Source organism: Adiantum capillus-veneris, chromosome 19, assembly GCF_014529385.1.
Source record: "Adiantum capillus-veneris isolate H3 chromosome 19, ASM1452938v2, whole genome shotgun sequence".
Taxonomy (NCBI): domain Eukaryota; kingdom Viridiplantae; phylum Streptophyta; class Polypodiopsida; order Polypodiales; family Pteridaceae; genus Adiantum; species Adiantum capillus-veneris.
Window position 1 is genome coordinate 130,077,517 of NC_140949.1, and position 27,186 is coordinate 130,104,702.

Here is a 27,186-nt window from a genome sequence, read left to right on the forward strand (position 1 = left end):
TTGGATAAACCCATAAATGTGCACCAGCTTGTGTGGAACAAAGGTCAACAACAATCACCTGTTTCCAATGCTTATGCTAGAGAGAGAGAGAGAGAGAGAGAGAGAGAGAGAGAGAGAGAGAGAGAGATCTTTAAGGTCTCTTGGGATAGTTTCCTACGACGTTAAAATACTCTTCTTCTCGGGTGTGTGTGTTTGTGAGCCAATAAAAAGAGGAAAATGTTATAACTTTTCTATCACCCAAGTGTGGTAGATTGGTTATGCCATTTGCCTCTTGAATAACAGGTCTTGAGTTCAACTCTCCTCATCAGATAGATCTTTAAGGTCTCTTGGGATAGTTTCCTACGACATTAAAATACTCTTCTTCTTCTTCTCTCTCTCTCTCTCTATTTATCTCCCCTCCACGTACCGTCTCCCTACGTTTTCCCCGTCAAAGTGAGGTGATTCCCCCTAGCAAACCCTCCTCACTATCTCACACGGGCAGGGGATCAATGGCCCACATTTACTACGGGGATTAGGTGCAATGTGAGCCATCCGATCCGCTTTTTGTAAATTCAGATGCACCAAAACTTGTAAATTCGGGTTGCTTGCACCTCCTTCCTTACTATTTCACATGGGCATTTTAGGAGGGGATCAATGGCCCACGTTTATTACGGGGATTAGGTGCAATCTAGGCCATCCGATCCGCTTCTTGTAAATTCGTGTGCACCAAAACTCCATAAGGATAATGGAACCGAGAGAAGACCGCGAGTTATGGGCCGATTTCGGGCGGGAGGTCATTATTCTGCGCGATTTGAATGTGCAGCTCCCATGAAGCCTTCGTTGCTTCCTTTTCCGCACACATGCGCAGGAGAACTCTGTTCATGCTCTCTTCTTTGCAGTGCAGAGTGCTCCCATTTAGGTGACACGCGTTTCATCGATGACGATGATGATTTTCCGTCACAATTCGTCGTTTCTCAACATCAGAAGAGTTGCTCAGTTGACCCGCAGGTTGAAGAGAGGGATGCGGTAGACTGCTCCAAAACTTCAAATTCTTGCGACTCGAAAGAGGTGGAAGAAGATCCCTGTGAACAGAGCTTTAGAGAATCATTCTACAGCAGTGGCACAGATTGGAGCTCCCTTTACTTCGTTGATGACTACGGCATTCCATGTGAGAGCTGGGATCTAGCTTTAATGGAGCTCCACAATGATCAATCTGCACAGCTAGGGGGGCAAGCCGATGCTAGAGATCATTCAAGCCGATCTGAAGGGTTTGAAAAGTCCAGAAATGATCTATTGCTTAAAAGCCCCACTTTTAGGAGGGCAGGTTGTGAATCATCAAATGGTAAACTCGTACAAAGTTCTCTCTCTTCATTTTGGGGACGTAAGCACCAGAAAATTGATGGTGGAGGTAATGTGGTTGAAGCTTCGCTTCAGAAAATCAGTGATGGCGCTCCAATGGGTGAAGTGACGACAGTCACACCATCGCATGTCTGGGCCAAATTCAAGCGACCTCCTGCATCGTCTGTTAGCGTGCAACCTGAATCGAGCACTAAAAACTCAAGATTTTCCAACAGTGCTACACCAATGCGAGGAAACCTTTCATCTAGAAGAAAGTGTCCATTCTACAAAAAGATTCCTGGTAAGCTAACAGGGATTTTTAAGGTCTTCCATATGTTGATACGGAAGGATTACTGGCTCTGGCAATGCCCACCTTTCTCAAATCCCTTTAATGAACATTGGTGAAGGTTTTCATGATAAAGGTGCTCAATGAATTTAGAAACTATTACAAAAGGTTTTTGTTAGAATAAATTAGGTCGTTCAAGTTCGATGCTCTTTCATAAGTGTATGCGTGGGCCTTACTTGAGAAAACTCACGTGGGGCAGGTTTATGTGATCATTTGTTGTTCACATATTGACATGTTTGCATTGCACGGGGCAAAAAGTCGGGACCATTTTGTATGGCCATTTCAAGTTCAAAATCTTTTGCTGATTAAGTTATGTTGAGTCTGTGTTTGTAATGCGTGGCCTTGTAATTTTTCCATTGGTAAGAGTACTTGGTGTAGGAAACTTCTGGTTTTTTATGCAAGTTGTTACTGAAGTAAATTGTAAGGGGAGTCACATTTCTATGCTTGTTTGGAAAACCCCCAGGCACAAGCTTTACGGTGGATGCTTTTCAGTATGGAGCAGTTGAGGAATGCAAAGCTTATTTTCTCACTCATTTCCACTCGGATCATTATGGTGGGTTGACGAAGTCATGGACAAATGGGCCAATTTATTGTACCCCAGTCACAGCTAGGCTGTTATCTCTTTGTCTGTCCGTGGATGAAAAGTATGTATATTGCTTGCGTGTGATCTAAGTATTTCGAGCTGCACTGTACGGCTTAAATAATGCAGATTAATGTTTGCTAATTTGTGGTTCACATAGATGGATTCATCCTTTGCCGCTTGGAACATCTCAATTTATAGATGGGGTGGAGGTGAGAATGTTAGATGCCAACCATTGTCCTGGAGCAGCTATAATTCATTTTCGATTGAAGAACGGCCAAGCCATTTTACATACTGGAGACTTTCGAGCTTGCAAAGCAATGCAAAATTATCCAGAACTTAGAAAGGGCAGCATTCATACTCTCTACTTAGATACCACATACTGTAATCAGAGATATCGGTAGGCACTTTGCTGAATCTGTGCCTTCCAAGGATTATAGCTTGGTTGATTGAAAACCTGAGTCTTTGCATGTGACAAATGCAGGTTTCCATTGCAGAAAGAGGTCATAAAATTTGTGGTTGAAGTAACCCAGGCTGCTCTTAAGAAGAATAGTCGGACCTTAGTGGTTGTAGGAGCCTACAGCATAGGCAAGGAACGTGTCTATTTGGGCATTGCAGAGGCCCTTAATGTAATGAGCCTTTTGCATTTATTTGATAATGTTTAACTCATTACATAGTCTTCCAAGCTTAGTGCTTTGAAACATTTGTAGGTTCCAATTTTTGTAGAAAGCAGGAGAAGCCGTATATTGGGGGCTCTGGACTGGCCTGAAATTGTTTCAAAGCTCAGTAGAGATGCCAACGGCACTTTATTGCATGTACTACCTATCGGGTATCTACGTCCTCAGGTTAAATTGCACTATTGTTTAAAAGCTTGTAGATGATTACTGACTGCATAGTTCATGCTTTTAAAAATTACACTTATAGGATGCTGCCTATTCATGCCTTTTATATTTCTCTGTCACACAGAAATTGACATCTTATCTGCAAGGTTACCCCAAGTATAATGCAGTACTGGCTTTCCGTCCTACTGGTATGTATAAATTTTGATGCATTATATTATTTTGATCAAGATCTTAGCAACCTTACTATACTTTTGGACGTAACACAAAGAATATTTGGTTGTTACAAGCCAGCATGAAAAGGTGATATGCAATTTGCCTTGGTTAGAGGAAAAAGAAGGGCTAGTATCATCCTTGAAGTGAACATGTCGGTGATATCACTTCTTAGATCCCTTCTTTGCGAGTTCTTCAAAAGTAGAGTATCTGCCCAAGTTTTATGGAAAAGACTTAAGACTTCCACCACTTTTTCGAGTACTTTCGAGTCTTTATCATCTCATGGATATTTCATTGATTTTTTGTTCCATAGCATGTTCAGTATCCTCTTCTGTTAGAAAAGAGTGCTTCTTATCTGCCTTTGGCTTTGCTTTGATTTTCATAGCCAACTTGAGAGGTGATTTGGTAGTCTTTCGCCATATTTCAATTAATTCCAGAATCGGTTGGTTCTTTATATATTGAGCGTAGGCCGCATCTCGTGCAAACTTCATCGACCTCCTCGTACAAGTGCTCACTTGCAATTGGCGGTGTAGATTTGTAGACTTTTAAGAGAGTTGTCAAGTAGGTCATCAGGTTCTTCCTTTGCTGATTGATTGTTGTTGGAATCATCACTCCCATTGGAATCTTTTTTTCTGCAAAATTGTCGTTGGGACATGCTCTCGTTTCTGCCCAGAATCTCTATTAGAGTTCGTAGCGTGTGAGTGAGTTAGTGGTATATTATTTTAAAAGTTAGTTTATTTGGGGGTTTTAATTGATCGAGTGAGTGAGTTCACATGGGATTTAAAATAAGGGGTTCTTTGGCCGGTCAATAGAGGCGATAATAAAGTAAGTGACCTCGGTAGCATAATAGAAATACATGCGCTGTTTTGAGTGTCATAAATTAACCAGCGGAGAGTTTCAGCAGCGTAAGAAAAGAACCACCGCTGGGTATGTTGCATCGAATACAGCCCAACAAGTTGACGTTTCAACGAAGGTAGAAAAGGGGCGCCAAAGGTCATGCCTCCTGGGAAAAAAAAAGAGGGGGGCTGGCTGCCAGCATGGTGCCTTTTCACGCAAAGGGGTGCATCGCGAGGATCAGAAGGTTGCTAGCAAGGATGAAGGGTTGCCGAGCAGTGCCCTTTTACATAAAAGGGTGCGAACATAGAGGGCGAAGAAGTGCCACCTGTTGAACATGTACACGCGACTCTCCGAGTATGCTGCACATATGCTGTAAGGTGCAGCGGAAGTGAATGTTGAACTTTGCTCAAGATGAGTGCTCCGAACTGTGCTCAAGAGTTCCTTTTACTACGGAAGGGAGAGCCTTCCGTTCCTTTAGTGAGAGACTGCAATGGACACAAACAAAGTGAATAGACATTGTGAATGAAGGTATTGAGACTGAGAGATAGAGAGAGAAGAGAATATGACACCGGAGATGTTGTCAAACCCTCCTTCGAAGGCCCCACTCTCTATGGCGAGAGCGATCTACTATTGATTGCACAAATCTTTACAATGCTTTGCCTTGTCGATGATGTCGATGACGATGAGGACGACGACGAGACATGCAGAAATCTGAAAATGCTAATGGCTGAAATCTGCAAATCTTGTATCTGTTGAATTCTGACTCCATGTCGATGACGACGATGGGACGATTACGCACTGAAAATGCAGTTGCTGAAATCTGTGTTTTCCGAGCTGAATCTGCAAACTTCGATGGATTTGACCGTGCGGCGAGGATCTGCTGCGGGAAGGTGAGATCTGCGAGGTTCGGGACTTCTAGTGCGGTGTCTGACTGCTGAAAATTGAAAACGCTGGTCCTAGGGCTGAATCTGTCGTGATGGAATTGCAAAACGTTGAGGCTGATCTGCAAACAAAAACTGTTAGGCTGAATTCTGCTTCCTGCGGTGGAAATCTGCTAACGCTAAGAATCTATTGTCTTCTGGGGAATCTGCTAACGCTAGGGCTGATCTGCTGTCTACTGTCGCCGGGAATCTGTAAGTGCAAAAACGCTGGCTGATCTGATGCAAAAACGCTAGCCCTTCTGGTGAGTGAAAACGCTAGAGTTGTCGCGGGGGGGAGTCTTGCTGAGAAGTTACCTGATGAACATCGGGTTCCTGCTCCCTCTTCTGCCAGAAAGTGCTAGCGCTAGTGTCCTACTCAGTTTCCAACAAAAATCACTTAATAAATAAGTTAAAAATGTCAAAAATAGGGAAAATAGGTTTAATGCACTGGAAAATTCCCCTGATGGATTCTGATGGATTCTGATGGATTTTGACGGGAATGCTGATGATCATGTTGTGTGCAACCGGAGGATATGCATCTAATCTAAGTGACTGGTCATGCGGTCTGCGAACAGACTCAAAAAAGTGCCAAATCACTTGCTATTCTAGACTGACTAGATGGAACTGAACCCTTGTCATGTTGTAGCTTGTCCACGGACACATAGGGTTGGATGTGTCACGCGACATCCCCACTTCAAAGTGAGATACTGGTACCGAACTGTATGGCGTCGAGGGAGATTGCCAACAGTATCTGGAATCTTGGAAAGGACTCTTCGCTGGTCCACTCTGATGCGTGAGTCGTGCGATACTTGAACTTCATAAAGGTTTGCAACGCTTGCTTCTTGGGCCGCACCGAAAGCAACACAAAATCATCTGTAGCTCCTTCAATGCTTCAACTTTGTCTATGAACGTAGGTCATGCAAATCATCATGCTTGTCATTGTCATCCCTAACTTCCTGTCCATCATCATCTCCTCCAAAGCCTTCATAGGAGTTAGTGCAATCCTTAGCGTAGATAGGGAAGGGAGAGGGTCGGAAAAACCTCTTGGTGGGGAAAATTCTTCTTTGCCTCTCTCATGCTCATCATTTCCAAGCGAAGTATCCATTCCTCTTCGAGTGATGACCATCCACTGAAGTTGTGGGTTCTTGTGGTCTTGGGTTCTTAAGTTCACGAGGAACTTGGGTTTTTGGGGGTCTTGAGGTTCTTCAGGTTCTTGTGGGTCTTGAGGTGCTCGAGGTTCTTCTTTAGCTTGCAATCTGTGTTAGAGAAGGATCTTCTCTTCACCCGAGTTCTGCTCTTTTTCGCGGGTGCACTCCTTGGCGGCCTTGCGCTCACACCAAGGTTGCTTTTTCTCACCTCATGTCGATTGGCCGGCCGCTAAGTGCACGATCTGCTCTCACAAGGGGAGGCTGGACAAGCCCTTCTTTCTTGGGTTTCTTGTCACTCTTCAAAAACACAATTAGGAATCGACACGCCCAAGAGGACTTGGGTTACGTGCGACCGCAACAAGCAAAACAAAAATTCGTGGTTCTTTCCTTGAGTGATACAAAACACTGCCAAAGCTCTGATACCAATGTAAGGTGCAGCGGAATGAATGTTGAACTTTGCTCAAGATGAGTGCTCTGAACTGTGCTCAAGGGTTTCTTTTACTTACGGAAGGGAGAGCCTTCCGTTCCTTTAGTGAGAGAGTGCAATGGACACAAACAAAGTGAATAGACACTGTGAATGAAGGTATTGAGATTGAGAGATAGAGAAGAGAATACGACACCGGAGATGTTGTCAAACCCTCCTCCGAAGGCCCCACTCTTTATGGCGAGAGCGGTCTACTATTGATTGCACAAATCTCTACAATGCTTGGACTTGCCGATGATGTTGACTACGAGACGGGCATACATCTGAAAATGCTAATGGTTGAAATCTGCAAATCTTGTATTTGTTGAATTTTGACTCCATGTTGATGACGACGATGGGACGACGACGCGCTGAAAATGCAAATGTTGCAATCTGCGTTTTCCGAGTTGAATCTGCAAACTTCGATTGATCTGACCGTGTGGCGAGGATCTGTTGTTGGAAGGTGAGATCTGCGAGGTTCGGGACTTCTAGTGCGGTGTTTGACTGTTGAAAACTGAAAATGCTGGTCCTAGGGCTGAATCTGTCGCGATGGACTTGCAAAACGTTGAGGTTGATCTGCAAACCAAAAACGCTAGGCTGAATTTTGCTTTCTGCGGTGGAAAAGTACCAACGCTAAGAATCTGATGTCTTCTAGGGAATCTGCTAACGCTAGGGTTGAATCTGAGTCTGTAAAACCCTTTACACTTAGCTCCTGACTCCCATAGCATATACGCATACTCTTTGTAGCTTTCAGGTATCTCAATATTCCTTTCACTGCCTCCCAATGTTTCTTGCCTCGGTTTGACATGTATCGACTTACTACTTCCACTGCAAATGCAATGTCTCGGCGAGTAGCAATCATTGCATACATCAAACTACCCACTGCAGACGCATATGGAATCTTATCCATTTCAGCCTGTTCTTCCTCAGACATAGGACAATCTTGTTTGCTAAGTTTCACATATGGTGGCAATGGAACACTCAATGCCTTTCCCTTCTCCATATTGAAACGTTGCAAAACCTTGTCAATATACTCTGTTTGAGATAACCAAATCAACTTCTTTGATCTGTCTCTCTCAATGCGCATACCAAGTAAATGACTTGCCTCACCCATGTCTTTCATGTCAAACGATTTTGCCATCTTTGACTTCAAAGCTGAAATTTCTTCCAAGTGCTTGCCAGAAATCAACATGTCATCCACATACAAAATAAGGATCAGCCAACTACCATCCTTAGCCTTCTTTGTATATAGACAGTGATCGAACTCACTACGTTTGTAGCCTTGAGAAAGCATAAACTTGTGGAATTTATGGTACCATGCCCTCGGTGATTGCTTTAAGCCATAAAGACTCTTTAACAACTGGCATACCCAATCTTCCTTGCCTTTCTCAACAAACCCTTCTTGCTGCTGCATGTAAATTTCCACATCTAAATCACCATGCAAGAACGCTGTCTTGACATCCATTTGGTGCACACCAAATCTAATATGGCAACCAATGCAAGAAAGCATCTCAATGTAGTCATCTTGACCACCGGAGAGAAGACTTCATCAAAGTCAATGCTTTGTTCTTGCTTAAAGCCCTTGGCAACAAGCCTTGCTTTGTACTTTGGCTGACTATCATGAGCGGTGATCTTATACCTGTAAACCCATTTACAAGGTAGAGCCTTTTTGCTCTGTGATAATTTAACTAGCTTCCATGTCTTGTTTTTATGCAGAGCTGTCATCTCTGACTGCATTGCCAATTGCCAATTCCCGGAGTCCTTCATTTGCATTGCTTCCTTGTAACATGAAGGCTCATTGCAATCAGTCAACATGACATAGTTCATAGATAGAACAAACCTATCAGGAGGTCGCGTGACACGTCCAAATCTACGCACAATAGGTGGCTCAGGCTCAGCCACAACCTGTGGTTCCACTCTATCCTGTCCTTGCTCCTCTTGAGCCCTTGCATTTTGTCTTGCACGTGCAGGTCCATCTTCTTGGAAGACAACTCTTCTAATCTCCTCAATCCTCTCTGGTTTAGAATGATATTTTGATTCATTAAAGTGAACATCATTGCTGCGGACGACCTTTCTGGATTCAGGATCCCAAAGTCTGTACCCCATCTCACCAGAATTACCATAGCCTAGAAAGATGCACTTTCTACTCTTTGGCTCAAGTTTGTTCCTAAATTCCTTTGGAACGTGAGTACATGCCTCACAGCCAAAGACTCTGAGATGCTTGTATGAGGGCATTTTGCCTGACCATACCATCTCTGGCACTGAATCCTTCTGCAAAACCTTGCTAGGAGATCTATTTACAAGATGAACAGTTGTTGATACAGCTTCAACCCAAAACCCATTTGGCACCTGTGCATTAGACAACGTACTTCTGACCTTCTCTTGTATGGTCCTATTCATCCTCTCAGCAACACCATTTTGAGGAGGATTGTAAGGAGCAGTAAGTTCACGTTTTATACCTTTTGACTCACAAAAGTCCTGAAAGGCCTTTGAAACATACTCTCCACCATTGTCAGTGCGTAAGCATTTAAGCTTCTTGCCACTCTGATTCTCCACAAGTGTCACAAACGTTTTGAAAACACTAAACGCTTCATCCTTGTGCTTGAGAAAGTAAACCCATACTTTCCTCGAGTAATCATCTATAAATGTCATAAAGTAAGAAGCTCCCCCTAGAGATAGGTTAGGCATAGGTCCACACAAATCACTATGAACAAGTGTCAACTGTGTATCTCTTCTACTGCTTCTATGCTTATGTGGCTGTTGTGTTTGCTTACCATACAGACAATGTTCACAGAATTCAAAATCATTAAATGAAAAGCCAGGCAAATAACCAGAACGAGACAAGATTTCCATTCCCTTCTTGGACATATGTCCTAACCGGCTATTTCACAAAGAAACGTTCGGCTGCTCGGTTACATTGATTACATTTTTAGAGACATTTGATACATAAATCATGTAAAGTCCTCCAGACTTTACTCCATGTGCTACTGTCATAGAACCCTTGGATATCTACCACATGTTCTGTCTAAAAATGGTGACGTAGTCAGCATCATCAAGTAAACCTTTGCTGATCAAGCTCTTTGTAATTGCGGGAACATGTCTCACATTCTTCAGCGTGAAAGAAGAGCCATTCTGAAACTTCAATTGAACATCTCCAACACCTAAGATCTCACATGTCTGCCCATTGCCTAGCCGAACATGATCTTTAGTAGTCACATAAGAGGTAAACCACTCCTTGTTTGGAGACACATGAAGTGATGTCCTTGAGTCTATAATCCAGTCACTCAGTGCATTTCCATCAGATGCTGTAAGAAGAGCTGAGTCCATTGTATTCTTCAAGAAGTAGATGTCTCCTGACACTAGACTGTCATCCTCTGCAACAGTGTTTGTCACATTTATTTCTTGAATCTTCACTGAGGACTTGTTCTTCTCACCATGGTCTTCAACTTTCTCTTTGCCTTTTTCTGCTTTCTATTCTCTGCAGTCTCTTTTCATGTGACCCTTCTTGCCACAATGGTAGCATTCTATGTCACTCTTGCCTTTAGCATTGCGGGACTTGCTACGAGACTGATTTCTCTTTCCACCTTTGTACTTTTCTTTGGTCCTTTCCTTGACAACTAAGACTGTTCCTTTGCCTTTGTCCATTGTCTTTCTATTGGTTTCTTCAGTAAGCAGACTTCCTTCTACACTTGCTATTCAAACCATCTGGAGGTGCAGAATTACTCAAAGCTGTGCGAAAAGTGTCCCAACTTTCCGGCAATGTGATCAACAGGAACATAGCTCTAACAGGTTCATCAAACTTGACACCTTGAGCTGACAACTGACTATAGATTGTGTTGAATTCATTCAGATGATTGGACATAGGTGTCCCTTCTTTCATCTTCAAGTCAACAAGCTTCTTGAGCCAGTATACCTGTGAAGCTGCACTCTGCTTCTCATAAAGATCACTCAGCTTTAACCATGCTTGATAAGCCGACATCTCGTCTGCTACATTGAAGTAAACGCTTTCTGCCAAAGTCAGCATAATGGTAGAAAGTGCCAATTCATCCATTTCGCTCCATTCATCTTCGTCCATATTTTCTGGTTTTATCCCCTTGAGCTTTATAGGTTTTATCTGCTTCTTTTGTACCAACACGTGCCAAATCTGCTTCTTCCACAATGGGATATTGGTTCCATCCAGCTTCTTGATATTGTAAAGAGCAGTGTCCTGTGATCCAGCCATAGCTACGCTTCACAGTAGTTTACTTTCCTTGGAAAAATTCGGCAGAGTTTCCCTTGTAAACTGACCTCTGAACCAATATCAACCTGTCAAATGAACCAAGAAAGCTTCAGATTTTGCAGAAATTTTGGTAAAGTCTCCTTTGTAAAATGGCTCTGGTGTACTAAACATAGACCAAAAACAGCTCAAAAAGCCACTGTCTCTCTAACACTGTAAGCTGTGGGTAAACCTGTCCTGCACCTGTACTGTTTCTGACTGTACTGTCACTGTCCTGTAAGCATAGACTGCGACAATGCCTCAACGGCAGTAAAGCAAAGATGCAATCCCAACTGTCTAACTCACAGTCAATACATCCTAGCTGCCTATCTAAGGGTGCTCGAGGGATCGCTCCAAGACCTGTATCACCGAAAGGATCTCAACATTCGAGAATCCCCTAGCTCAATAAAACCTCACTCGACCCTCAACAAAGGTTGCAGTAAATCTGACAGTACATAGACTTCCCACAAAGTCATACATCCACAAATTTCCCACTGTATGTTGTAACCGCTGCGGCGGTTGTTTGCTGCGTGACTCACAGCCAGCAAACCCTCAACAAACATACATCATCTCTGACAATACATCCCATGTGGAAGTACCTGCAATGTCAGGATGAAATCTGGAATATCAAGCAGCAAACACAAGCTACCTGATGAACTAGTGGATGTCGCCTACAGTCTGTGTGTAGATGCGCCCGTGTCGTATGTGACACGCCTCTAAGAACTGTGAGCCGTCCTTCGATGTGTAGACAGCCACAAATCAACACTCTGGGAGTGTCGATATCCTCAGCACTTGTAGTCGTAGGCCGAAAACCCCAAATTTGCAGAGTCGGATCTGCACCCGCCGAGACCACGTAGTCGAAAATGGCCTGCGCAGAACGTTGTCGAAGCCGAACAGTGGCCGAGATGACCTCAGAATGAAATTCTGAGAACACCGAGTCCTACGGGGCCGCCCACAAGTTTTGGGGCCGTGTCTTTGCTTGTCGAATTTCACTCCAATCTGAGCTGGTGACTCTAGCCTCCTGCAGTGCTGCCCCGAGCCTCGATCTGAGCTCTGATACCAGTTGAAGGAGTACGAGCGGAAGTGCGATGCGAGAGAGAGTGCGAGAAGAAGAGCACGACGATATGGTGAACTCGCTCTACTGTAATGTATAGAGCATAGTGAGTTCTTATTAGGTTTTTACAAAAGAATATGCATACATACCTGGCGGCCCGCCCACTTACCTGGGCGACCACATTGGGCTTTATATCCCAACAACGTTGATGATCATGTTGTGTGCAACCGGAGGATATGCATCTAATCTAAGTGACTGGTCATGCACGGTCTGCGAATAGACTCACAAAAGTGCTAGATCACTTCCTATTCTAGACTGACTTGACGGAATTGAACCCTTGTCATGCTGTAGCTTGTCCACGGACACATAGGGTTGGATTTGTCACGTGACATATGCATAGCCATCCCGTCTTTTTTTGTCTTTTTTTATGTATATAGAATTAAGTAGAATAGATGCAAGTTACCTCATGTTCGTTTGTGTGTGTGTACCATTGTTCCTCAGTTGCCATACAACTCTAGGAGAGGGTAAGTGCGAAGTGCGAGGGTGAGAGGCTCACAAACGTCGGGTGCGGGAGATTTTTTTTTTCTTTGATACCACTGTGAGGATTAGTGGTGCTAATTTTATAATTAAGACTTAAAACTTCATACATAAGATCAAACTGAGACTCAAGAGACTGAATGTGTGTTTGATTGATTGAATGAATGCTTCAAAATTGAGTACAATAGGCTCCATATATAGGAGACGAAGAGACGCAAATGAAAAGACACGTCTCATGGTAAAGAGACATGACTTTAGACGTAAAGACACATCCTTTCGGCGAAGAGCTGCAACCATTGGGCGTAGAGTCGCAATCATAGAGCGAAGGGGTGTGACCAATCGCCGAAGGAGTGTGGCTGAGGTATGTCTCTTGAGCGAAGGGTCGTGACCATCCAAGCGTAGGGGTTCTCCTTGGCATGGTTCTTTGCGTATCTGCAATTAGGAGTAGATGTAATACTGTAACATAGTCACAATCGTGACATCCCATAAGTTGGTGGGAACTCCTCTTTAAACATACGCTACTCGGCAAGACTTTGCAAGTTGGTAAAAGTTCTTTTGATGCTCCTAGGGTTTAGGATCCTCGGCTAGGATCTGCAAGTTAATGGCTTGACATGTCAGCAGTTTGTGACATCCCCCCTTCTTGAAAGAAAGTAATCGTCCGCGATTACAACATACGTGCAAAACAACTCAAGTTAGCTCAAGATTGTTTGAGGGTCATTTCGAGGGACAATCCAAGGGACGATCAGTTTTCTTATTCCAAATCGGAGCTCTTGATTTCTTCCTGGGTCGTTGGCTTCCCAGAAGAATCTCATCCAATAAGGAGTCTCATTTCAGATTGGAGCTCTTGATATCTTGGGTCGTTGGTTTCCCAGAAGTATCTCATCCAATAAGGAGTCTCATTTCAGATTGGAGCTCTTGATATCCTGGGTTGTTGGTTTCCTAGAAGTATCTCATCCAACAAGAAATATTCAGTGATTGGCACATCACAATGCAACACAAAATGCTCACGTATGCATGTTACAAGACATAGAAACATAAAGTCCCCGATGAACACTCCCCCCGCAAATAACCATCCAGGTATGAGCCATGAGTTGTTCAACAACTCCCTCACCACTCCTCCTGCATAAACTAAAAAGGTCCGGGCCGCGAGATATAGAGGCCTTTTATAACCAAATACCCCCCAAACTGCAACTTGCGTTGTTTGGAAGTTCTAGCATACAACGAAATGCTCCCCAGACATCCCGTCTGCGTTGTTCTGAGGTTTTTAAGCATACAACGAAACGCTCCCTAGACATTCCATCTGCGTCGTTCCGAGGTTTTCAAGCATACAACGAAGGCTCCCCAGACATCTTGTCTGCATTCTCCGAGGTTCAGACAATACCAAAACAACATTTTTCACTACTCCACCCAGGAGTAAAATCACCAATCATTGAAACCGGTATTAAAACTAGAATCAAACAATTCAAATTGGCATCGAGACAGGAATTACCAAACAAGTTCTCAAACAACTTTCAGAAAACTGCTAATTCAAACTGAAAAAGCATTCTCGACATTAGTCGAGCTCGAAAAGACGCATGGCTTTCCATCTTGAAACCTGCACCAAGATTAGGGTTAGATTTCTTCCATAAGGTTGTAGCCGACCGCATCATGATCCATAAGCTCTTGAAGAGTTGAAACAAGCCTTGGCAGACAGTGTTCCTGTGGTGGTGATGGCAGTCCCAAGACATAGCAATCACACTGGACCTCCAAGGTTATCAGCTCGAGAAGAGACACTTGGTGAGAGATGTTGAGAAATTTCAAGTTTTAATCTGCTAGGGTTTTTGTGGCAAGCATTTCAGGATACCCCACTTTGCCAGAAGTTGCCAAAAACCATATAAGTTCGGGCAAAAATTTTCTCGAAAATTTGGTAAGTCCTTGGAGTGTGCGGCTTGGTAGCAATAGACATCCACCACTGCATGGCATTGTCTCTGAGAAAAACGGCAGTACGAAAAATGTTTTGATCCTTCTCTGCAAGTACCATCCAAACCAAGCTCCGAGTGACTCTGAATGTAGTGGTGATGATGTTTGATCTCCCGCATCCTACGGGTAAACTCTCCAAGAGAGTCTAAAGAATTGAAGTCCCACTCCAGTTTGTAGATCCAAGCAATGAACCTGTAAAAGAAGAGATTTAAGATCCTCTCCCTAAGTCCATATAGATGCTCCTGAGATTTAAGATCCTCTCCCTAAGTCCATGTAGATGCTCCTGTGTAAGCAAGTGATCTAACGTGTCGAGGTCAAGTGGTAAGTGTGTCCACCAAAGATGGTGGTGCCTTCTCTGGGAATGTTGGAATCCCATATGCCATGAGCATGGTCATATCTTGTGTGAACTCCTCTTATGAGTGCATAGGCGTGTCCATAGCAAACCATAAGTCACCACCCCCTCTGGAGCGCGCAACCGCCGAAGAAAGGTTGGAATGAATTGATCTCCCAAGGATCGTACGCCCATAGATGATCAAGCCGATGTCGAAGATATTGTGTACTGCAGCAGTCACTGAGAGACCACATGGATCACCACCAGATGGTGTCTTGGCAGGAGGTAACTTCATCCTCTGTGAAAAACACAAGCCAAGAGGTAGTTGTCCACCCAAAAATGCAACTGCAAGGTGATGAAAACGCTGCTGTCCAGCGATTTTCAGCGTGCTCGTACGCTCCCGGCAGAGTCCAGAGCGGTGCAAAGGGTGTAGGGAGGGCGGGGAATCAATGTCACATCCCCAAGTGGCTGAAAACAGAGGAAACACAGCAGGTGTATGGCTGAAATCTGTAGGAAATGGAGAGGAATCTCACCAGCAAGGCACCGAATGCCAAGCTGGTGGGGCAAAGGTCTGAGTGGGCTGATGCTGGCGTTGCCCCCCTTTGCTACAAACGCAAGGTTTTCCATCAAAAACATAGGTGCTCCCCAAAAACGCAAAGGGGAACAAAAAACGCAAGTGATTTGGAGGGGTTTTCCGCAACAAAAATGTCAAGAAAGGTAGCACTAGTAGCTTGATGCAAGAACGCTAGGCTTGATATGAAAAAAATGCAGGTATGGTTGAACATCCGTCGTGATGGATGTTGTCCAGGTGATGACGCCACCTTGTTTGCGTAGAGATCGCTGGCTGATCTGGTGGTTATTGCAAAAAACACTGACTGTTGCTGATCTTGGGAGAAGTTCTTGATGCAATGTAGCACCTACAGAGCCTGAAGCTGTTGCTACCATGTAGTGGGTGTGTGTGGAAGAGAGAGAGAGAGAGAGAGAGAGAGAGAGAGAGAGAGAGAGAGAGAGAGAGAGAGAGAGAGAGAGAGAGAACACAAACGCTAGAGATAGTGAAGAGAGGGCAATCAGTCCCTCTTGACTACCATGAGCAGAAGACCCAATACACAATAACTAGATGTTGGAAGTGGGTAACCCCTTGGCTCCATAAATAGGTGCCCAAGGGGAGGTAGGGCAATGCTAGATAAAATCCCCCACGACCCAACAAGAAAAGAATATATAGGAAATATATGAGGAGGCTCGGACAAGGTGGGCGGCCGACCCTTAACTCGGGTGGCCGGACCAGGTACAACCTAGACTATGGGTGGTCAGCCTGGAGACGTACTAGCCGTACAAGTATGCCCTAGACCTGTGAAGTAGCAGAGTGGTGTAAGTCTAACATAGCACACTTCACTTGAGTGTAAGCGGTATCTAGATCTCGAACAAATTCATCAGCTGCAAATATCTTATCTTTGGTGAGAAGGATGGGGGAATATGTCGTTTGCAATAAATAACCTCAAAAGAAGCTTTTCCTGTAGAGGAATGTAAAGTGTTATTATAGGCAAATTCTGTGAGAGGCATATATTTCTCCCATTCTTGTTGGTTATATGAGACATAGAACTTTAGAATGTCCTAGGACTGTGGAGTTAGCGATTTCGCTTTGTCCACCTGTCTGAGGATGATAAGCCGAAGAAAAATTCAGCTTGGTTCCTAAGTTTGTAAAAAGTGCTCGCTAAAAATCATTGGTCATTTGTGGGTCGCGATCATTGATAATTGTTTTGGGCATGCCATGATGCTTACATATCTGGGCTAGAAAAATCTTGGCCATGTGATCAGCTTTAATGGTCTTCCTTATTGGAATGAAATGAGCTTGCTTATTGAATCTGACTATAATTGCATCATTTCCATTCGGGGTACTTGAGGGACCAGTAGGGGTGTCACAAACTGATGACATGGCATGACCACCTGCGGGTTGATTGATGACATGGCAGCCTGTACGGACAACATGCCATGTGGTAGTAGTACAAAATCCCACAAAACGCACTGTGACAGGCTGACATGGCAGATTGTACGGACTTCCGTGTTTCACGTTGGCTACTGACGTGGCAGGACTGTACGGAATTCCGTATTTTACGCTGACTGCTTTTTTACAGTTTTTGGAGCTAGTTGCTTTTGGGATCCCTTGCCTTGAGTTTAACTGCTTTTGGGCCTTTGCTTTTGGCATCCCTTTGTAAGAATAAAAGGAACCCAAGGGCCTCACTCTTCAAGGCATCTGGATGCAGAGCTTGAGAGCCGAGAACCCGCGGGAGTTGTACTTTGCAATGATTAATAAAAAAGAAATACCAAAAGGGGCGCCAATCTTTGGGGCCAATCTCTCTGGGCATGGAACTACGTTGGGCCGTGCCGACTCTCTCTCTATTAAAGTTCCGTGATTATGAAGTTTCTGTTCGTGTGTTGCTATTGATTTCTTGCTTGGAGTGTCCAAGCTGGTTATAGTGGTATCAGAGATTTTCAAGACCGAAATGCTATGGTCATTTCATCTTTCAGTCTTGCACTCAAACACAGCCACATGCTAGGTGTTCATCAATCAGAATCAGTTTCAGGATGGATTTAGATGCGATTACTAAATACATTGCTAGCAATTACGGTTTGAGATTTGAAATGAAATTTTTTGTAATTGATTTGATCGGTCATGTGATGTCATGTGATTGTCGTCTTTGTACAAGGGCTAGATGTGTCATGTCTAGTGCGTCGGTACTTAAGAGTCAGTGTCTACTGAATTGGTTTATGGCCTCTGTTTGTCTTGCCAGCGTAATTGAGGGCGATTGCAATTCTTTCAAGAGGGAAGGTATGTCACAAACTCATGATGTGGCATGACCAATAGCGGACAGACTGATGACGTGGCAACTTGTACGGACAACAGGCCACGTGGCAGCAATATGAAATCCCGCAAAACGTGCTGGCAGACTGACGCGGGAGATTGTACGGATTTCTGTGTTTCACATTGGCTGCTCACGTGGCCGGGTTGTACGGAATTTCGTATTTTGCGTTGACTGCTTTTTTGCAGTTTTTGGAGCTAGTTGCTTTTGGGATTCCTTGCTTTTGAGTTTAACTGCTTTTGGGGCTCTGCTTTTGGCATCCCTTTGTAAGAATAAAGGAACCCAAGGGCCTCACTCTTCTTGGCATCTGGACGCAGAGCTTGAGAGCCGAGGACCCGCAAGAGTTGTACTTTGCAATGATTAATGAAAAAGAAATACCAAAAGGGGCGCTAGTCTTTGGGGCCAATCTCTCTGAGCACATAACTATGCCGGGCCGTGTCAACTCTCTCTCTATTAAAGTTCAGTGATTTTGAAGTTTCTATTTGTGTGTTGCTATTGATTTCTCGCTTGGAGTGTCCAAGCCGGTTACAAGGGGCTGAAGCAAACCAAGAGTCTTATGGCGATCATACTTAGCTTTTTGGCATGGTACACAGTCTCCGACATATCTATCATAGTTACCGGGGAACGCTCCCCTGTGGGCTGGGAACGGCGAAATGGCGTTCCGGAGGGTTTTCATGGCCCGAAACGGCTCGGAACGGGTCTGGAACGGCTGGGAATGTTAGATTTTCAGATTTATGTGCTTTATCTTGTGAGGCTCCCTCTTATTAAATGCCCTTCCCCCCACCCCTTACCTTCACAGTGCACACAAGCTTTCAAGGGCCAAAGCTCAAGCTCTACCCTCTCGAGTCTCGAGTCTTAACTCTCAAGCTCTAGCCTCGTTAGTCTAGACTCTTGACTCTAGAGTCAACAAGGCTCTCTCCCTCTCCCGTCTCTCTCAAGCTCTCTCGAGTCTCCCTCTCTCTCAACTTTTAATCTCTCTCTCTCTCTTTCTCTCTCTCTCTCCGCATCCCTCCCTCTTTCTCAAGCTCTCAAGTCTATACGACACACGTTGGCCATAGTAAGGTTGAATGGTCTTCGAATCAAGTTTTTTGTGAGTATTAGAGTCAAAGGACTCTGACACTACTATTATTCAATCACACAGAACTTAAAATTGCATTATTTGGGTGTTTTTATGCCTCCCGTTCTGCGTTGTTGCCGTTTCGGACCCCTCACCGTTCCCCCGTTTCGGACCCCTCATCGTTCCTCCGTTCCGCAGGGGATCCCGTCGCCGTTTTCGTTCTGCATTCTAGGTAACTATGATATTTATCTATGTCAGCTCTTATTGTTGGCCAATAAAAAATCTTTATAAGGCTTGTGTTGTGGACATTATGCCTCTGTGTCCTGCGTAAGGAGAAGCATATACTTCATCTATTAGCTTTGTTCTAAGTGGATGCGCCACACAAAGAGCTTGATGAAAATAAAGGTAAACCATCTTTAATAGATTAGGGAGAAATTAGTACCAATTTGTAGTTGTTGCCAGATTTCACCGAAATGGGGGTCGTCAGGTTACATCTCGGGTAGAGATTCCAATTCTTGATAATGTATACTCGTTATAGTATTTACTTGGAGCTGTCGAGAGAGAGCATCTGCCACTACATTCTTACTTCTATAAGTGTGTAGAATTTGGAAGTGAAATATAGAAAGAAAATTGGCCCACCGCATCTGTTTCTCAAACAACTTGCGTTGAGAGAGAAAGTATCGGAGACTTTGATGATCTGTCTTGATTGTAGCTCCCAAAAGGTAGTGTTTCCAAACTGAGAGAGCATGAATGACTGCCATGAGTTCCTTCTCGTAGACGGAAGCATGAAGTTCCGCATCACGAAGTCGTCTACTTCCATAAGCTATTGCGTGGCCTTTTTGATTTAGAACTGAACCAATGCAATCGCTTACAAAAGGATGGGTCCATGGGTGAGAAGGTACTTAAGATTTTCAAAAGCTTCCCTCCGCTTAACCCCCCTATACAAGATATCTTTTTCTTTGTGAGATCATGAAGAGCTACAACTACATGAGCGAAATGGCATATAAAGCGTTTGTAGTAGGAACAGAGACCAAGGAAACTTCGGACATCATGAACCGAAGCAGGCTGTGGCTAGTCTGAAATAGCTTGAACCTTTGTTGACCCCATGCATACTTGATTTTGGGAGACAATGTGTTCCAGATAGTGAATCTCTGTCAAGAAAAAATTATTCTTCTTAGCATTTAACTTTAAATTTATACTATTGCAATTCTTCAAATACAGTCTGTAGATGCCGTTTGTGTTCTTCCTCTGTGTGGGAGAAGACTAAAAGGTCATCAAGAAGATGCCTGTGAGCTGTCAATGAGGACGAAAAATTCGGTCCATCATTCGATTGAAAGTTGTTGGAGCGTTGGTAAGGCCGAAAGGCATTACTAAAAACTTGTAGAATCCTAAAGTTGTTGGAATGTAGTCTTATGTATGTCTTTAGGAGCAATACGAATCTGGTGGATCTCAAGAGCGGCTGAAAATCCGTGCCCCTTGTAGCTTGTCAAAGATACTTGCGATTCGGGGAATCGGGAACCTATTTTTAATTGTAATCTTATTTAGAGAACGATAATCGATGCACATTCGAAATGTGCCGTCTTTCTTTTGAACAAGCAAGACTGGTGAACAGCAAGGAGAAGTGCTAGGTCGAACAAGACCTTTCTTGAGAAGTTCATTTACTTGTTTGAGAATTTCTTCTTGTTGTAAGAGACTAACTCGATAAGGTGGTTGATTTGGGGGTGAACTGCCCAGAATTAGATTAATACGATGATCTTCCGGTCTTTCGAGAGGTAATTCATCTAGAAGAGCGTCAGTAAACAATCCTTATATTGATTAAGAAAAGTTAGCTGATCATTATTTCGACAAGACATTTTCAGCACTCATCTCTCTATTTTTGACAAAAATCAAGTAAGCAGAAAGACACTTCTTTATTTCTCTTTTCGCAGTGATGTGACTGACCATAGGAATAGGCCAATCACTAGCACTTGCATCTACATCATACTGCTGCCCTTTGAAAGTAAAGGACAATTTCTTATTTACATAATGTGGAAGAGGATGAATTCTTTAATTCCAAGGCATTCCTAGAATAACATCAGAACCTTGTATTGGAGCAGCTAGGAAAGACTCGATCAAAGTACTTTCCAATCTTTAAATTCAAATGCCCTCGCATAGAGTGGAGTTCGTAGTCAACCCTATCAAAAGGTTGATCGTAATTGATTGGACTTCCCAATCTCTCGTGAGTAATTCCAAGAGATTCTGAGGTATCCAATGAGATGAAGTTGTCGGTGGAGCTTGGATCAAACAAGATCAATACTCTTTGGCCATTCAAGTTGCCCCACCCTTTGAGCAAGTGCCTTTTTCCTTTCTCCTTCCTGGTATTGGCTTAGTCAGGTACCGAATTTGGTGCAAGTGGAGAAGAATCTTTCTTAAGTTATGGGAAATCTGGTTTCTTGTGGCCTTTCTCGTCACAATAGAAACATTTGGCCTCTTCCATGTACGCCTTCAACTTAGAGAGAGTGAGGGATTTACTTTTCTTTGCTCCCTCTGGCTTCTTTTTTGAGCCTTTGGGTTGATCTGAAAGCCGCTATCGTGTGGAGGTTTCTGCCTCAATACTGAGAGCCTCTACTTTGCATGAAAGGTATTAAACCCCTGCTTACTAGGAGTTCCTTTTGAAGTCAAGTTACCAGCTATTAGGGCGGATTGCATCATAATTTGAAGAGTTTTCGGAGATAGAGTTTCATACTTTTCTGAAGTACTGGTTGGAGTCCGGCTTCAAACTTGCGCATCTTTGCTTCATCAAAAAGTTTCATAAAGGGAGTAACTTTAAGGAGGACCTCCTCCCAAAATTTGTCGACGTAGTCGGACACAGCTTCATGCTCTCTTTGGGAGAGCCAATCCCATTCTTTCTTCACATCATCGGCAAAGTCAGGAGGAAGGAATTGAGCATAAAACTCCTTTCTGAACTCCTCCCTGTCTTTGGGTTTGCATTTCTCCAGAATTGTGGTAAGCCACGAGTTGCTAGCCGTATCTTTTAGATACATGCAACATGGCGTAGTTTTGAGCGCTCTGAAAAATTACCTTTTGCAAAGGCCACCTCGAATTGTCGAATAAAAGTGAGAGCCTTCATATCGACCTCTTTCCATTATAACATTCGAATTTAACATCTTATCTCTAGCATTGAACGCCTTCTTCTTCTTCTTGTGGTGTCGGGAGTGCTTCTTGGAGATAGCTTTGGAATCCTTGTCCATCGGCATTCTGTGCCGACTCTTCTTATGGTCCTTGTCTTGCTTTTTTGCTTTTGGTGGTTGATCTACAGCTTCTGGGACAACTCAAGTTCCTCATCAGGAATGATATTATCCAGGTTCTTCATGAAGAGTAATTTGGCAAAGGGATTTCTTCTTCTTCTTCATGCTGTCGGGAGGTTCCTACTGCACGGTCCCTCTTAGGCCGTATTGGGGCCCCAGTCTGAGGTATTCCTTGAGTTGGTACTAGGGGATCTGAGGTGGCTATTCCACCATCTTTGCTTTCCCTTTTTCAAGAGTCTTAAGCACTTTTTGCACTTTTTGCTGAGCAAGAATAGCTTGCAATTCTGACAGCTGTTGCCTGAACCGCTCAAGCTCTTCTGCTTGTCCTACCATGACGAGTATTTTTCTGCTAAGGCCCATCTCTCCTTAAGAAAGGAAACGAGAGGACCTTGCTCTGATACCACTCCATAGAATCGAAAGCGTGAACTTATAACTTTTAAAACTTAACCTAGCTTTCCATAAGAGATCACAAAAAAAAAGAATAGGACGCAGAAGACGGACACATCACTGGGGACTAGAGGATGGGCTGGTCCCCCTCCTTGAAGTAGTTTTTCTTATTACTTCTTAAACAATTACAAGAACGTAAATCTGAAATAGCATACGCTATTTGTATCTGTCACGTGACACATCCCAACCCTATGTGTCCGTGGACAAGCTACACCACAGCATGGTTCAGTCAGTTCAGTCAAGTCTAGATTAGCAGTGATCTAGCACTTTTGTGAGTCTATTCGTAGACCGTGCATGCCCAGTCACTTAGCATAGATGCATATCCTCTGGTTGCACACAGCATGATCATCGGAATTCCCATCAGAATCCATTAGCATCAGTTAGGGGAATTTTTTAGTGCATTTAGTCTATTTTCCTATTTATTGGGATTTTCACTTATTATTTTTAAGTGACTTTCCTACAAAAGTAGGTAGGGCAATTTTGCTAAGTTAATATATAAGCAAACCAAAGTTCACACTTTTTGGTAGAAGAGGCAGCAGGAGCACCTTGCTCAACAGGCAACTTCTCAGCAAGACCAATCCCTGCGACTACTCTGGCGTTTTCTCAACAGAAGACCTAGCATTTTTGCACCAGATCAGCCTTGGCGATTTGTGCACAACAGATCAGCCCCGGCGTCATCACGACACAGCAGATCAGCCTAGCGTTTTTGCATTTGCAGAACCCCGGCGACAGAAGGACCAATTTCAGTCCTGGTGTTTTTGGATTTCAGCAGCAAATTAAGACCGGCATCATTCACCTAAAGTGTAGCAGATTCATCCCGTAAAGACCATCAGTTTTCAGCCCTAAGAAACCTCATTTTTCAGCCAAGAAAACGCAGCCAAAACAGTCATTTTCAGCCACCAAAACAGTCCCGAAATTCAGCGATTAGAAGATCTCAGATTTCAGCCATCGTCGTTGTCGTCATCGTCATCGTCGTCGTCGTCATCGGCATAGACCAAGTTGCATAGTCCATTGCATACGCATTGTACACCTTTGTGCAATCAAAGAATAGACCACTATCGCCGATGAGAGTGGGGCCTTCGGAGGAGGGTTTTACAACCTCTCGGGTGTCGTATCTCTTCTCTCTCCTTCTCTCAGTCTCATTGACTTGCACGCACAATCCACTCACTTTGTTCGTGACCACAACACTCTACAAGACGGAAAGCTCTCTCTTTCCCTAAAGAACTAAAAGGAACCTTGAGCAATAAAGATCACTAATCTTGAGAAAAAAACAACATTCATTCCGCTGCACCTAACATTGGTATTAGAGCTTTGGAAGTGTTCTGCATTACTCAAGGAAAGAACCACAAGAATTTTTTTGCTTGTTGCGATCGCACGAACCCAAGTTTACTTGGGCATAGCGATTCCTAATAGTGTTTTGTTGAAGAGTGACAGGAATCCCAAGAAAGAAGGGCTTGTCCAGCCTCCCCTTGTGTCTCTTTTTACTCATTGAGAGCGGACCGTGCACTTAGCGGCCGGCCACTCGACGTGAGGTGGGAAAAAGCAACCTTGGTGTGAGCGCAAGGCCGCCAAGGGGTGCGCCCGGAGAAAAGGGTAGAACTCGGGTGAAGAGAAGATCTTTCTCCAACGCGATTTGCAAGCGAAAGAAAACCTCAAGAACCCCAAGAACCCAAGACCCTCAAGACTCAAGAACCTCAAGAACCTCGAGAACCCAAGATTCTCACGAATCAAGGACCTCAAGAACCTCAAGAACCCAAGTTCCTCGTGAACTTAAGAACCCAAGACCCCCAAGAACCCAAGTTCCTCGTGAACTCAAGAACCCCCAAGAACCCACAAGAACCCACGATTGCAAAATGATCATCACTCGAAGCGGAATGGATACTTCGCTTGGAGGTGATGAGCATGAGAGAGGTGAAGAAGAATTTTCCCCACCAGGATGTTTTTCTGACCCTCCCCCTTCACCATCTATGACAAAGATTGCACTAACTCCTATGAAGGAGTTGGCCCAAGAAAGAGAAGCAGAAAGAAAAGCCTACGAAGAAGACATGGCAGCCATAGAGCACAAGTACCAAGAACGAAGGGCAGCCATAGATCGAGAGAACAAAGCAAGTCAAGCAGAATTTGATCGAGAGAACAAAGAAAGTCAAGCAAGATTTGATCGCGAGAACAAAGCAATACGGCAAGAGATGTTGCGACAATGCAAGCACAGATGCGACAGGATCTGGAAAAGGAGACTCTCTCAGTCTCTTCTTCTCTCAAGCATGACACACAGGATTTGCATGATTGTGTGAAGCATGATGATGATGATTTGATTGATAATGTTTTGCATGATGATGAGAATGATTACGAGAAGCATGATGAATTGAATGACAATGATTTGCATGATGATTTGAATGACAAGCATGATGATTTGGAGGACAAAGATAAGCATGATGATTTGAAGCACAATGATAAGCACGATGATTTGGATGCCAATGATTTGCATAATGATTTGGATGACAATGACAAGCATGATGATTTGCATGATCAAGATGTGATTTCTCACAAGCATGATGAGTTGCATGAAGATGATGTGATTGTTCACAAGGATGATGTGTTAGTGGATGCTTTTCCTAGCGAAACTAACCTCGTTGTAGATTCAATCAATCACGAAGATCCGATCTTGGCTTTCGAGTCGAGGTCTAATGAACCTCCACAAGAAGATTCGATAGATTCCGAAGAAGTGATCTTGGCTCTCGAGCCTTGGTCCAAAGAACCTTCACAAGAAGTATTATGTGTTCGCATGATTGATACACACGCATTGTTCAAGTGTTTCATTCGTGAAGGTTTTCTGTATTTTAGTCAGCATCGTTATGTATCCCTTTTACTAGGCATGACATATTGTATGTTGAGCACGTTTCTCTCATGGATGAGTACGAATGTATGCGGATTGTTCATGAAAAGCTGAAAAGTTTGTATGTAAGGAAGTCGCATTCCATGTCTCTTCCTTGGCATGACACAGTTGTAGGAAGAGCACATGATTGTATGAGCACCAAGCATGGGCATTTCCATTGTGATTTGCCACAGTTGATTGATTTTCATCAAACAGAAAATATTCGACCTCATTGTTTGCATGTGTTTGATGAACGGGTTGTCACTCCGTCTATTTGTTCATCTACATTGCATGCACAGTCTTTAGAGAAGACAAGATTTTTTTCCTTCACTTTACATGGAATGGGTATGTTCATGGTTTTGTGTTGGAGATGGTTTTAAGAATTTTCAGCCATGGAGATTCTTGAAGACGAAAGAAGCAGGACTCTAGACGAAGTTGAAGCAAGAAAGGAGCCACAAAAGACTTTGTGTCGTTGTCGGCGCGGCCCAAAGAAGCAAGCATTGCAGACCTTTATGAAGTTCAAGTACCGCATGACCCACACATCAGAGTGGGCCGGCGAAGAGTCCCTTCCAGGATTCCGGATGCTGTTGGCGATCTCCCCCGACGCCATACAGTTCGGTACCAGTACCTCACTTTGAAAAGGAGGGGATGTCACGTGACACATCCCAACCCTATGTGTCCGTGGACAAGCTACACCACAACAGGGTTCAATCAGTTCAGTCAAGTCTAGATTAGCAGTGATCTAGCACTTTTGTGAGTCTATTCGTAGACCGTGCATGCCCAGTCACTTAGCATAGATGCATATCCTCCGGTTGCACACAGCATGATCATCGGAATTCCCATCAGAATCCATTAGCATCAGTTAGGGGAATTTTCCAGTGCATTTAGTCTATTTTCCTATTTATTGAGATTTTCACTTATTATTTTTAAGTGACTTTCCTACAAAAGTAGGTAGGGCAATTTTGCTAAGTTAATATATAAGCAAACCAAAGTTCACACTTTTTGGCAGAAGAGGCAGCAGGAGCACCTTGCTCAACAGGCAACTTCTCAGCAAGACCAATCCCCACGACTACTCTGGCGTTTTCTCCACAGAAGACCTAGCATTTTTGCACCAGATCAGCCTTGGCGATTTGTACACAACAGATCAGCCCCGGCGTCATCATGACACAACATATCAGCCTAGCATTTTTGCATTTGCAGAACCCCGGCGACAGAAGGACCAATTTCAGCCCTGGCGTTTTTGGATTTCAGCAGCAAATTAAGACCGGCATCATTCACCTAAAGTGTAGCAGATTCATCCCGTAAAGACCATCAGTTTTCAGCCCTAAGAAACCTCATTTTTCAGCCAAGAAAACGCAGCCAAAACAGTCATTTTCAGCCACCAAAACAGTCCCGAAATTCAGCGATTAGAAGATCTCAGATTTCAGCCATCGTCGTCGTCGTCATCGTCATCGTCATCGTCGTCGTCGTCGTCGTCGTCATCGGCATAGACCAAGTTGCATAGTCCATTGCATACGCATTGTACACCTTTGTGCAATCAAAGAATAGACCACTCTCGCCGATGAGAGTGGGGCCTTCGGAGGAGGGTTTTACAACCTCTCGGGTGTCGTATCTCTTCTCTCTCCTTCTCTCAGTCTCATTGACTTGCACGCACAATCCACTCACTTTGTTCGTGACCACAACACTCTACAAAACGGAAAGCTCTCTCTTTCCCTAAAGAACTAAAAGGAACCTTGAGCAATAAAGATCACTAATCTTGAGAAAAAAACAACATTCATTCCGCTGCACCTAACAGTGTCCCAAATACCATTCTAATGCATAAGAATGCATGAAATCCATAAGCCTAGTAGCTGAACTTTTTCATAC

The 27,186-nt window shown here is 43.8% G+C and overlaps 1 protein-coding gene across 4 annotated transcripts in view; it reads left to right on the plus strand.

Moving 5' to 3' along the window:
- Positions 1-725: 725 nt before the first annotated feature.
- SNM1 (DNA repair metallo-beta-lactamase family protein) overlaps positions 726-27,186 on the plus strand; it is a 59,948-nt gene continuing 33,487 nt past the window's right edge. For 2 of the 4 annotated variants that reach the window (XM_086491262.1, XM_086491265.1), the window contains exons 1-6: positions 726-1,618; positions 2,127-2,307; positions 2,404-2,643; positions 2,728-2,872; positions 2,954-3,088; positions 3,210-3,273. In XM_086491262.1, coding sequence (XP_086347388.1) covers positions 751-1,618; positions 2,127-2,307; positions 2,404-2,643; positions 2,728-2,872; positions 2,954-3,088; positions 3,210-3,273 — 1,633 coding nt within the window. In that variant the 5' untranslated portion in view covers positions 726-750. The remainder of the gene's footprint in view (positions 1,619-2,126; positions 2,308-2,403; positions 2,644-2,727; positions 2,873-2,953; positions 3,089-3,209; positions 3,274-27,186) is intronic. The other 2 variants (XR_015185397.1, XM_086491264.1) reach the window with 2 other exon arrangements.